General features: G+C 43.6%; 1 protein-coding gene across 1 annotated transcript in view; it reads left to right on the top strand.

Moving 5' to 3' along the window:
• Positions 1-13,354, top strand: part of MOK (MOK protein kinase) — a 542,725-nt gene that overhangs the window by 162,667 nt on the left and 366,704 nt on the right. The window contains exon 4 of the mRNA XM_086937829.1: positions 4,467-4,537. Within this exon, the coding sequence (XP_086793955.1) occupies positions 4,467-4,537 (71 nt within the window). The remainder of the gene's footprint in view (positions 1-4,466; positions 4,538-13,354) is intronic.

The following is a 13,354-nucleotide window of genomic DNA, read 5'->3' as shown; positions in this document are numbered from 1 at the left end:
CCCCCGTTCGTCGTCCGCCGAGACCCGATTCCCATTTCTCCCTCATTGTCTGCAGGGTGGATTAATACTGTGCCAGGAGTGTAGCGGAGATCTGCGACATGTTATGTCTGTGTTGTGGGGAGGCAAATACCCTGTATTCCAAGAGGTTTTCCTCTTCTAGATCGTGGACGATGTCAATCCAGTGGTGAAGGATCACTCCCACCTGCATAAAGCTTACATATTTGCCCCATGCAGTTCCTAAAATGTCAACCATCCCTGCTCCCCTTTCAGGTCCCCAAACATCGAGATATCCAGTATGTCCCACTACAACTGTCCCTCCACCCCTCGTAATTCCGCGAGGGTACTGGACTCCCATACTGGTGTCTCCAGGATCAGCCTATCTGCCCTTTCCATCCTCCGCAGCGCCTACTTCTAGGCCTGGACTACACCTGCAGTGGGCTCTGGAAGGTATGCAACCCTAGATGGCTCAAATATGTTCCCAACATACCCTCTCGAATCTTTTGCCTGTCGAGCCGCCACTCCCTAAGCTCTCCCTGGTCCTCAAAGGACCAGTAATTGACCTCAAATAGTTGGGCTTCCCAATAATAGAGGCGCAAATCAGGGAGTGCAATTCCCCATCTATTGCTCGCCTGGTCAGGGTAGGAAGTATTACCTGGGGGCTGCCACCTTTCTAGAGCAGGAATCTCTCTTGGAACTCCCCTGACTTAAAGAAATAGCCTGGAACCTCAAATAGCACATTTTAGAGAGCAAAGAGAAACTTGGGTTGATAGATCTTTTTAAACAATGCTGCCCTCCCTAGCACTGAGATCAGCAAGGGTCACAATGTTCCACGTCCCTATGGAAGTCTGTCAGGATTCAGCTATTGAAGAGGTCCCTGTCGGTGGTCACAAATATACCCAGGTAGGCAACCTCGCTCTCTTCCCACATCAATGGGTCAAACTACTCTGATCAGAGCTGCCAGGGTCTAAGGGGAAATATTGATTTCCCACAATTAATTCTAATGCCCGAGGAGGAGCCAAAAATCCAGAGAATATCAAGAACCCTCGTAAGGAAGTTATCCGGATCAGCGCGGTAGAGCAAGATGTCATCAACATAGAGAGAGATGACGTCCTTCCGACCGCCATCCCAACGCAGTCCCTCAACAGCGCATCCCCCTGATCCAGTTTGCTAATGGTTCTATAGCCATCGCAAAGAGGAGAGATGACAAAGGGCAGCCCTGACGGGTACCACTGCCCAGTGCAAACTCTTCTGATAATGTCCAGTGGACTCTAACTATTGCTGTCGCCTACAATAGAAAAGACGTACCCACACCAGGTAGCGGTGTCCAAATGCTCACCCTCTCTAGGAGGTGCATGGAATTGGGCAATTCCAGGCAGTTAAAGGCTTTCTCAGCGTCACGCACCAAGACTACCACTGGCTATCTCACTTGGTGTCTGCGGGCCAGACATCCAAGGTTGATCTGCATAGGCCCTTAGGGCATAAAGCCTGACTGATCAGGTGCCACAAGGCGATTATTAACCTGCATTAGGCGGTTCACCTGGATCTTAGTCAATACCTTAGGTTCATTGTTAAGGAGGTATATTGGTCGGTATGAGGTGCATTCCGTCGGCGCCTTACTCAATTTATTAATAAGAACAATATTGGCCTGTTGGAGGTCTCAAGGTAATTCGCTCTGACTCCTGGAGGTACGGAACATGTCCCTCAATGGTTGTGCAACCTTTCTTTTAACACATTTAAAGAATTCTGGTAGGAAACTATTTGGTCCTTGCGATTTCCTGCTTTTAGGTTGGGACAGGGCTTCCACTAGTTCCCCTTCTGTGATATCCTTCTCCAAGGAGCATCTATATGACCTCTTTAGCCTCAGGACTAGAAGATCGGTCACAAATTTATACGTGTCCTTAACTGCCCCCTGAGAGAGGTGTGCGGCATAGAGATCCCGGTAATAGAGTGCAAAAGTTTGCGCTATGTTCTCATCCATGTCTACCAGTACTCCCTGGGACGTGCAGATCCCAGACATCCGCCTATGGCTTTTTTATTTTTGGCCAACAGTTTTCTAGCCTTGTACCCCTGTTCATAAATCCTACTCTGCTAGGCCTTGTATATTGTCCTGGCCTTGTGGTGCAGCAATTTCCTATATTTCTCTCCAAGTTGGAAAAGGGCATCCACCAGGTCCGGAACTGGGGCCTCCACATATGTCACCTCCCCTCGTTGTATCTGTTCCTCCAATTCCACTACCTGTGCCAGTTATTGTGTCTCTTCCCACAGGTCCCCATCATTACAGGACCTCATCTGCAGTCATAGGCGCAGCCACCGGAGGGGATGGCTCTTCCGTGTCTCCTCCAGAGATAACCGTATCAGTGCCTGACTGTCCAGAGTCTCTCTCCAATAGTTCCCAGTGGTTTTGCCAGGGCGTTGGAGAATCTCCCTGCAGTGCTGCCACAACACTTTCCCTTTCCTTTTGCGCTTCGACCTTGGTGGGAGCTGCCTGTATTGGCGGGGCGGAGAGCACCTCTGCCCCTATATTTACCATCCAGAGGAGCAATCTGCATCCAGAGCTGCAGGGAGTGGGTGAACCTGTTGTTCCAGTCAGTTGCACATTTCCCTTGCTGTGTGGGATCCAGATTAGGTCAAAATACGGAGGCGAGCTGGGAATAGCAGGGCATACCTGAGGTTGAGATGGTGCAGGTGCCGCTTCATGGCTAAATAGGTTTCTCACTGGTGCTGCACCACAGTCGTGTAGTCTGGATAAATGTTGACCAGTTGGTTGTCAATCGTTCAGATCTCATGTGAGCCTGCACGCTGAAGGATGTTGTCTCTGCCTCTAAAGTTCAATAAGCGGGCAACAATTGGTCTAGGATGGACTTCCGATACCGGGGGTTTACCAGGTACCCGGTGCACCCATTCTACTGTAAACATAGTCAAGATATTTCCCTCCAATACTGTGGACGCCAACTACTGTTCCACAAACAATTCAGCACATTGCCCTTCCGCACACTCATGCAACCCCACCAGGTGAATGTTGTTGCGCCGAGAGCGACCCTCCACATCCTCTAGCTTAGCTGTGAGAAATTCTACATCCTTCTGCAGATTGCGCAGTTGAGGATCATGATCCATTGCCGTTGGGTGTAGATGTATCAGTTGTGTCTGCCAGCTTTTTATGATCTGCCCTTAGTGAACCCAAATCCACCACCACTGCTTCAATCTTCTGCTCCTGGGTGTCCCAAATAGCTGCAGAAGGGTGGAAGTATTGGCCTCCAAGTCCATGTCTGCGCCCCTCTTTGCAGGGCCGGCAGCAGAGGTCTGGCCCCCATCCCGGCCGGGGCTGCCCCGTTTGTTGCGGACCACCGTGATAGTAGATGGGGTAAGCTCCTCTAACACGGCTGCCTGTCTATTTTCCGGTCCCAAGATAGCCCTCAAAGCCTTCGGAGGGTAGTGGGGCAGGGCGGGATGCCACTGCTCAGGATTGTGAAGCAAAGAGTCCTCGGCTGCCGGGGGGGGGGGCGCCTTCACAACAGCAAGAAACCCGCCACCCTTGCCCCGGGGCGCCTCCAAAAGTCAGGCCTCAGTCCAGCAGATGGGCACTATGGAGGCCGTCTCTTGCCCCACAGAGTTAAGGTCAGCGCACACCCTCTCACTGCCCATCATATTATCAGAAGGCCCAAATCCTCAGGGATCTGAGAGCACCAATAGAATGCCACTTGGGCACAACTCAAAAAGGTGCTGTTGGGCGGCTGCCACATACCCGCGCCACCTTGGTTTCTGTCCCCAACCAGTGTCGGCTCCAAGCACAGCGTGCCACCAAGAACCGTACACCAGCAGACCTACGGGGCAGGGAGCTGGGCTCTATGCATCTGACTCCATTGCTCTCTCATTCTGGGTAAACGAGTCTCCTATGTAAAAATTATTTGAAACTGCGTAAAATGAAATTTTCAAATAAATAATTTAACATGAAATTTAGGAATTATGTGAATTTTATCAGCTAAATTAAAATGATGCCCATTCTTAGTTTCATTTGCCATTGTCAAGGCCATGCTTGGCGTCTTGCTCCCTAACACATCATCTTTCAACCACAAGGACACACTACTGTTTTGGCAGACGTTCGTGGTTTTGAGAAAAGGGGTAAGGACTAGTGTGAAATGAATGACAAGAGCTGTACCCCTGAAGGATCATTTCTCAGTGTACCCTGGTAGCTTCATGAGAGCAGAAATCAAGTTCACGTTTGCCAAGTTTCCTTACTTATGTTTGCAGAGTATTCAAAGTGGTGATTACCTTCTTAAGGTACGATTTTCACAGATATAAGTACAAATAAGCCTATATTTGTAGATATTTATTGGCATTTTGTAGTTTGTATTAATTCGGGTTTCTTTTGTGGGATGTGTGGCATTTTGTGTGACTATAATGTCAATTATACCTAGTTTAATGTGGAATCAGCCGGTCTTAAAATATATATTTTCTTTCTGTTTTAGTGATAGAAAAACGGGAGGTCTTGCTCTAATATGTGAACTTATGGATATGAATATTTATGAGCTGATACGAGGTAGGTATAATTTGGGCTTGTAGATATTGTCAATCAGTGTCCCAATAACAGCTACTTATGTGTTATGGTTCATGCAGTTGTAATATGTTGATGTTTAACTAAATTGAATTTTTTTTTAAGCATAATTGTTTTTTTTATAAGCAGTCTTATACCAAAGATTTGGTTATATATCTGTATAATAATTACATTGATAAAAGTACACTTTCTTTACTGTTACTCTAGAATTTGCTCCACCCAAACATTAAATGGCAATTTTCTAACCTTGCTTCCCATTCTGAATTTCTCTAGAGTGCACTTTGCAAAAAGTGCCTTTTAGGGCGTCTTAGACCATTTGTGCTTCACAATAACACTATTACCACTGTTGTCTTTCCAACGGTTGTATGTTACAATACCGATTACATTCATTTAGACCTGCAAAAATATTGAGTCCACTATTTCAACTCCTGCTATACCGTCAAGGTAAGTGTTTATAGGGTATTAGAAATTGACCATTCCTAATTCACTTGTGCTTACCTTGACAACAATTTTGTGGACTCATTATTTTTGTAGGTCGATTCTTTGCTCATGATATACTGACACCCACTCCCTCTCTGCTCCGGCCCTGATTATAAGTGATGCATTTCAATGTACCGAATCCCCCGCTCGAAATCACTGTTACTGCTGATCCAGGTAATTTCAGAAGGTCCGTGGGGTGGGGGGGGGGATGAGAGATGGGGAGGCAAGTGGGGGAAGTGAAAAAAGTGGGAACTGTACTTCGCCTGCTGACTCGTGCATGCTTTCCCCCACTATTCTACAATGAGACTTTGCCTGCCTGCAACATGTAACATATCTGGGTGGAATATGACACGTTATTTCGCATGCCATTATTTCGTATGCCATTACTACGCGGTTATTACTTAGCAATAACCGTTAGTACGCATGTTTTTAGTTTGCATATAATTACATTGAAAGTGGTAATGTATGCGAATTAAAATCTTGCCTAGGTATGCGGAATAACGTGACATATTAAAAACAGACATGTAACCCCTTTTTTAAAATGTTTGAAACACAACACTAGAATAAATAATAAATCGAAATACACTAGCCTAGACATCTAAAACTCTAAAACACTACCAAAACACTCAAACATTACACTACACTACTAAAACACCACTACATTACCCTAAACCCTAAATCACTATCCCCTGCTCGACCCCCCGACACTACCCAAAACCGTAAAACACTACCCTACACTACACTAACACCACAACACTATCCTAAACCCTAAAACACTACCCCCAGCACGACACTGCTCCTAGCCCCAGTCCTTTCCCTACTCCCGAACACTACCCTGCACGACACCACACCACTACCCTAAACCCCAAAACACTACCCACAACACAACCCTACCCCTAGTCCCAGTTCTGTCCCTACTCTCAAAAACTACCCTGCACGACCCCCCGACACTACCCAAAACCCTAAACACTACCCTACATTACACTAACACCACAACAGTACCCTAAACCCTAAAACAGTACCCCCAGCACGACACTGCGCCTAGCCCCAGTCCTTACCCTACTCCTAAACACTACCCTGAAATGCACCTGACACTACCCTAAACCCTAAAACACTACCCTACACTACACTAACATCTCAACACTACCCTAAACTCTACAACACTACCCCCAGCACGACCCTGCCCCTAGCTCCAGTCCTGTCCCTACTCCCAAACACTACCCTACACGACACCACCCTAAAACAGTACCCTTCACTACACTAACATCAGAACACTACCCTAAACCCTACAACACTACCCCCAGCACGACCTCCAAGAGCGGCGCCCGACGCATGCGTTGTACAACACATGCGATGTAACAGCACCCGTACTAAAGCCTACGCGTTGTTACATCGCATGCGTACTAACGCTTGCGTAGTAATGGTACGCGAACAAATGTCCGTGTACGAATGGATGCTTCCCCAAAAAACTGTTGGACAACAGCTTTTTAGTAGGAATAAACCGGTACAGCAGGTCAAATATAAAGCATTTCCTGGTTGGAGTACAGGCTCATTTCGGCCAATTGGCAGCATGTCCTGCGTCCATTTCCAGCATCCAGCTCTGGCTGGTATGGATGTCGTGTGTGTAATATAGCAATCTATTACTCGTCTGTGTGTTGTGAACCCGGTGTGTGCGCCCCCAACTGCAGGTCTGCGTACATCTGTGTCAGGCAATATTTACTTATGTGCACATTTCACAAGTGGTATTAGCCCAGGTGCAAACTGCCTTCCTTATACTAGTTGCACACAACATTTTGATAAATAGTCCAAAATGTTGAATTGTGCACACTGGTACGTGTGTGAACATTCCAGGTTGTACAAATTAGAACATCTATGCACGTCCTAAGGTGTGCAAATTGAAATTTCACACTATTTTGACAGCAAATTTCTTACCAGGTTTTACCTGCCAAAAACCTGTGATCAAATAGCACGAGATAGGCAATTCGGCCATGAACAAATAACACATGTGCAAATAGAGAATTGGCAAATACAACCTAGAATGTGCATTTGCACCTAAAACAGAATTAGCATGATTGTTGTAATAAGGACCTACTACTTTTTCTACTTCTATTGAAATTATGAGTATGCCCTCAATCCCTTTATGGTCCTCATTATAAGTAGCCTATTATTTGGTGAGTGGATACAAGTGGGCCAGATTATCTGTTCCCGTGCAGTATGCCCACACCAAATAACAGTCATTACAAATTTTTGATCCTGGCATGATTAATAACATGCTAACCTGGGAATACCAAGCCTCTTTCCACATGTCATACCTAATTCCAGGCCCAATAATTGACTCCTTACCGCAGCCATTTACCACCTATTTTGAACGGATGGCAGATGACACCAGGGAGACGTACTGTGGGTTGTGGCCTGGGAGGCAGGGATTGGGTTCAGAGGGAGTACGGGAAACAACGTTTAGATCGCATGATAGATTGCATGCCATTACAACGCAGTGATTACAACGACCTTGTTGTAGCATCGCGAACCATTACATCGCAAGTTGTTACAATGACTTGCGATAGTTGTCACAAGGTGTTGGATTTACAATTCAACACCTTCCCATTTGTTGCACAAACTGAAGTAGGAATAGTAAATAATACTATTCCTAAGTCCAGTGCGCCCCCTACAGCAAGTCGTTGTAACAACTTGCGATGTAATGCTTTGCGATGTAACAATGCGGTCGTTGTAACAACCACGTTATAATGCCATGCGATCTATCACATTCGTAGTAAAGAAAGATTTTCAGGGAGTACACCACAGGGAATGGCCAGTGTTGAGTGAGGGGTTCGTGATCTCGCCAACATTAGCACAGAAAGTGGGGTGGGCCGAACCTGCAGCCACTTACCAGAGGCATCCTTGTTTTTTTTAATGTGCAGACTAGCACCCAAAAAAATCGGCTAGGTGTTTCCAGACCTTAAATTACCAGGCCAGGAACCACCAGGACACTTGTAGTTGCAGAAGCAGTACGGCCCTTGGGGATCCGCTTTGGCCAATTCCTAGTGAAGCCGGACCTCTCAAACCTCTCCCTCTTTTCTGGACATACAACATTCCTTTTATTTCTTCCGAGTTGTTTCAATCTGTAAATTCAGTTCTCCTCCTCTATCTACCACTTTAATCTATTTTGGACCATTGTTTTTTGATAGCAGCTATTTGTGTAGTGTTTCTTCAGTTTCATTGAAAGGAAGGTTCCTCCTGGCACAGTAGGGGTGCCCGAGCCAACAACCTGGAGCCGAGGGGGCCCAGGAAACAGCGTCGGCGCCCCGTTAGTCCTTCGGGCGGTCGGGGGGCCTGAACCGACCGGGGGTGTGCCTCATCGCTCCGCCCTGACAGGGGGGGCGGGAGTAAACCGTAGTAAAGTACTAACGTATTGCACCGTCAAGAGCATCGACTTACCGTGCAAGATGGCTAATTAGGCATGCGGTTTTTTGTGTAAATATTGTTTTTGTTTTTTAATATATGTGTTACATTTTTAGTAGTTATCAATTTTATTTTAATTACATTTTTCATGTTTTACTTCCGTAGTGGGTTATGGGGTTTATAGAGGAATAGGGTGGGATGTAATTTAATTACACTAATGTATTAATGATTATTTTTTATGTAGTAGTATTTATTTAATTTAGATTTTATAGTGTTAATTGTGGGAAGTAATTTATTAATAACTGGTTCTTAATTAATATTAATTAATTAATTGGTAATTAATTAAGGTAATTGTGTTTATTTTTTAGGAGCGAGTTTTGGGGTGTATAGGGGTATAGGGTGGGAATTATTTAATTATCATAAATTAATGATTTTCTTTTAAATGTATTAATATTTATTTAATTTGGATTTTAGAGTGCTAATTGTAGGAAGTAATGTATCATTAAATACATTTATTTTCATTAATTATTAATTAATGCTAATTAACACATTACAATTTAAATATGGTAATTGTGTAATTAATTTTAGATGTGAGTTTTCGGGTTTATAGAGGTAAAGGGTGGGAAGTAATTTATTTTTAATTAATTATTAAGTAGTTGTCAATTGATATTAATTTATTATTTTAAAATAATTATGGAAATTAATTTTTAGGTGTGAGTTGTGGGGTTTATAGGGGTAGAGGGAGGAAAGTAATTTATGTTAAAATAATTAATAATTAGTTAATCATTAACATTAATTAATAAATTGATCATTAATTAGGGTAATTGTTTATTATTTTTGTTTGTGAGTTTTGGGTTTATAGGTGTAACATTTGGGAAGTAAACTAATTTTCATCTATTTTCATTTGTTTTGTAATTAATAATATTTCTTTAATTGATAGTTAATTATGTTAATTATGGGGTATATTTTTTAATTTAGATGTGTGCTGTGAATTTTGTGGTGTTATAGGGTAGGAAATAAAAAAGATTACATTCATGTAATAATGTTTTTGTTTATAAATAATGTTTAAGTAAAAATAGTTATTTGTTTGTAAATTATTTTAAAATGTATTTATTATCATATTTCTAGATATTTGTCATATCTGTTTAACATTATATTATGTTTCTATTTTTTGATTTTTTAAATATTTTTATATATTTTTCATTTTATATATATTTCAATATTTTGTGTTGATGAAATTTTGTTTCTTTGTAATTTTGAACTGACTGTAGTGGGAATATTAATTGTTACCGCTCTGCTATCCAACACTTTTCCTGCTGTTGCACTCACTGGAGTGGGAATAATAATTGTAACCCCTCCGCTATCCAACACTTTCCCTAATGTGGCACTCACTGGAGTGGGAATAGTAATTTTTACCCCTCCGCTATCCAAGACTTTCCCTACAGTTGTACTCACTGGAATGGGATTAGTAATTTCTACCCCTCCGCTATCCAGCACTTTCCCTACTGCTGCACTCACCGGAGTGGGAATAGTCATTTTTATCCCTCCGCTCTCCAACACTTTACCTACTGTTGTACTTACTTCAGTGGAAAATGTAAGTTTAAAGACTTTTAAATAGTTTAATGTATTAATTTCTAATATAATATTTTATTTTTTAATTAGATTTTATGTTATTGGTATATATATATATATATATATATATATATATATATATATATATATATATATATATATATATATATATATATATATATATATATATATATATATATATATATATATATATATATATATATATATATATATATATATATATATTACCTACTGGCGGTCGCCAGTAGGTATATATAGTTAGGATTTTTTCCCTATGGCATTTTGGAAAATTCTATGTCTAATAACTTTGGCGTTTGTGGACGGAATCGGCTGAAATTTTCAGGAAAATGGCACATTTTGTTTCTGAGCAGCTCCTGGAAATTTGGGGGGGGGTCGTCAAGGGGGGGCCGAGAAAAAAGGGGGGTCCCAAAACGCGTTTTTCCCATGTTAATTTCCATAGGGCGGTTGGACTCACTTTTAGCCCGAACGGCTGAATGGATTTTCACGAAACTTGGCAAAATTGTAGGGACTGTTAGCCCGATGTGCCTTTGCTAGGTCTCAATATATGTGCTCCAGTAGTTTTTGAGAAATTAACGTTCAAAACAAGATATATATCTGTAACAGCGCTCCGGGCAGCGATCCGGTCCGCTTACTTTTCGCGAAACGGAACTTTGCGCGCAGAAAGCTGATTGGCTCTCCGGTGTCTGTCAACATTCTAAACAGTCTGGAGCGGCCGCCATCTTCTCTCTCGGTAGGATCGAGAGAGAAGAAGAGGTGAAAAACGAAGGGGGAATTTAATGAAAGGGGGCAAGGTATACCCCTCTTGACCCCTAGGATTGTTGTTGGGGTTATTAAAGGGTCCCGTGGGGAAAATAAAAAAAAATGATTTTTCACGGTAGAAGCGCTTCACGGGCCGCGAACTGGGCCGCAAACTGGTGGCGAAACGGGAATTCGCCATTTTGTGCTTCGTTTTAATTGTTTAGAGACAAAAATTATCGCCGCACATTGGCCACAATGCATGAATATCGCTGAAAAGTCAGCGATATTCATGCATTATCCAGCAAATGCTCTTAGCCATGTTATCCACCTTCCATTGGATAACAGAAAGCTGATTGGCTCTCCGGTGTCTGTCAACATTCTAAACAGTCCGGAGCGGCCGCCATCTTATCTCTCGGTAGGATCGAGAGAGAAGAAGAGGTGAAAAACGAAGGGGGAATTTATTGAAAGGGGGCAAGGTATACCCCTCTTGACCCCCTAGGAATGTTGTTGGGGTTATTAAAGGGTCCCGTGGGGAAAATAAAAAAAAAAAGATTTTTCACGGTAGAAGCGCTTCACGGGCCGCGAACTGGGCCGCAAACTGGTGGCGAAACGGGAATTCGCCATTTTGTGCTTCGTTTTAATTGTTTAGAGACAAAAATTATCGCCGCACATCGGCCACAATGCATGAATATCGCTGAAAAGTCAGCGATATTCATGCATTATCCAGCAAATGCTCTTAGCCATGTTATCCACCTTCCATTGGATAACATGGCTAAAAACTGCTCTGTGCGTGAGCTTTTTTTTTTTTTTTTGCTGCGTGACGTTTGTTAACGTTCGATTCGATGGAAATCAGGAAGTGTTGACCACCATTTTGTCACTGCGAGTAAATATTTTGTTATAAATGAATCCTTATTGATAAACATTGTCTGCGCCATCTTGCGTTTTTGTCCAATGCCACAATTTTGTCGTGCACGGCAGCCATTTTAGATGCCTTGACCAGGGCCACTCTCTGCACGCCGCCGATCCTCAGCATGGCTCCCCACCCTCGCAAGCATCTCCCCCACGCACTGGTCACCCCCGCTCTTTCTCTCATGCATGGGCCATATACTTCCCCCCATCTGCGCTGCTCTTCTCTGAGAATCACACCCTGTGCCCGCCCGACACCTCCCTTTCACCCTATTCACTACCGCACCCTCTGACACTCCTCTTCCTCTGTGTCCGATTGTCCAGGCCGGACCTAGGCTATCACCTAGCCCTGCGGATGTAGTTTATGGCCCCAGCTGTAGAGTATCCAGACATGCCAACCTTCCCGATTCAGGCGTGAGACTACTGATTTCAGTGCTAGTCTCCCGCCTCCCGATTCCTGCAAGCAAAAACCCGGGGGCATATTACCAACAACTAGCGATAATTTTTGTCTCTAACTTGTTTAGAGACAAAAATTATCGCCGCACATCGGCGAATTTTATCGCACATAAACCTCGCTATTAGCAAGGTTTATCGCAAATGCGATAAAAAACGGCCGCAATGCATGAATATCGTTGAAAAGTCCGCGATATTCATGCATTATCCAGCAAATGCTCTTAGCCATGTTATCCACTTCCCATTGGATAACATGGCTAAAACTGCTCAGGGCAGGTGTTAGGTTTTGGAGATATTCGCGCTTAGCGCGAATATCTCCAAAAGTTGGTAATAGGAGATAGCGATGGTTAGGGACTGTTTCCAGTCGCTAAAATCTTGGCACGCCCACTTTGCATGTCATTAGTGATAAATATCACTGATATGCAAAGCGGGGCCCAAGATGGTCGCTATCTCCTTTTAGCTGTCACTAACTGGTGTTAGCGACAGCTTGGTAATAGGGAGATAATTTTATCTCTTTTTTTTTTGGCTTTTAAAGCCAAAAAAGCGGAAATAACCCCCCTTGATAATATGCCCCATGATTTCTCGGGGGTTTCAGCTGACAGGGCTTGGTATTGTGTTATGTGCTAATTCTTCCAGGAAACGTCAGAGGGTCGATGCAGGGGTTCTAGAAGGGGTGATAAACCATTTAAGCCTCATGAACAAGCGCATGGTCTTTTAAAGATTTATGAAGTACTCGGGGCGGCGGTGTGTGTGTGCCCTCTTTCAGGAGCGGGCGGGGGGGGGCACTGCCAGCAACTTGCCAGGCCAGGCAGTGTTCAACACGTGCATCACCCTTTCTCTGCCTGCTATTGCGCTCCATGCTTCGGAAAGGTAAGAAAAAGAACGTGCATTTGAGTTTGAAATGTCCGATCTTGTAGCAGTACACTTGCAAAGCCCACACATGACAATAATCCGATTCAAGGCCCCATTCACCCGATTTTTTAAACATATATAGCACTCCAACAAAGTTAGATTTTAAAACTTTATTAACATTTAACTATAATGAACGGAACAAAAACTGTAAAAACATTTTTCACCCAAAAAAGCAACAATGGTCAGAAGCTGTCTTTTGTGCGAATAGTCCCAAGGCAGCACAACGTGCAGAGTTCTGGACGGCACCCAGGTGATATCGCCTGGGTGCCGCACTGGTTTTGGTATCCTACAATGCTGCTC

The sequence above is a fragment of the Lissotriton vulgaris genome, chromosome 9 (genome assembly GCF_964263255.1).
Source record: "Lissotriton vulgaris chromosome 9, aLisVul1.2, whole genome shotgun sequence".
In the NCBI taxonomy this organism is placed as follows: Eukaryota; Metazoa; Chordata; class Amphibia; order Caudata; family Salamandridae; genus Lissotriton; species Lissotriton vulgaris.
This window is presented reverse-complemented; position numbering and strand designations above follow the sequence as displayed.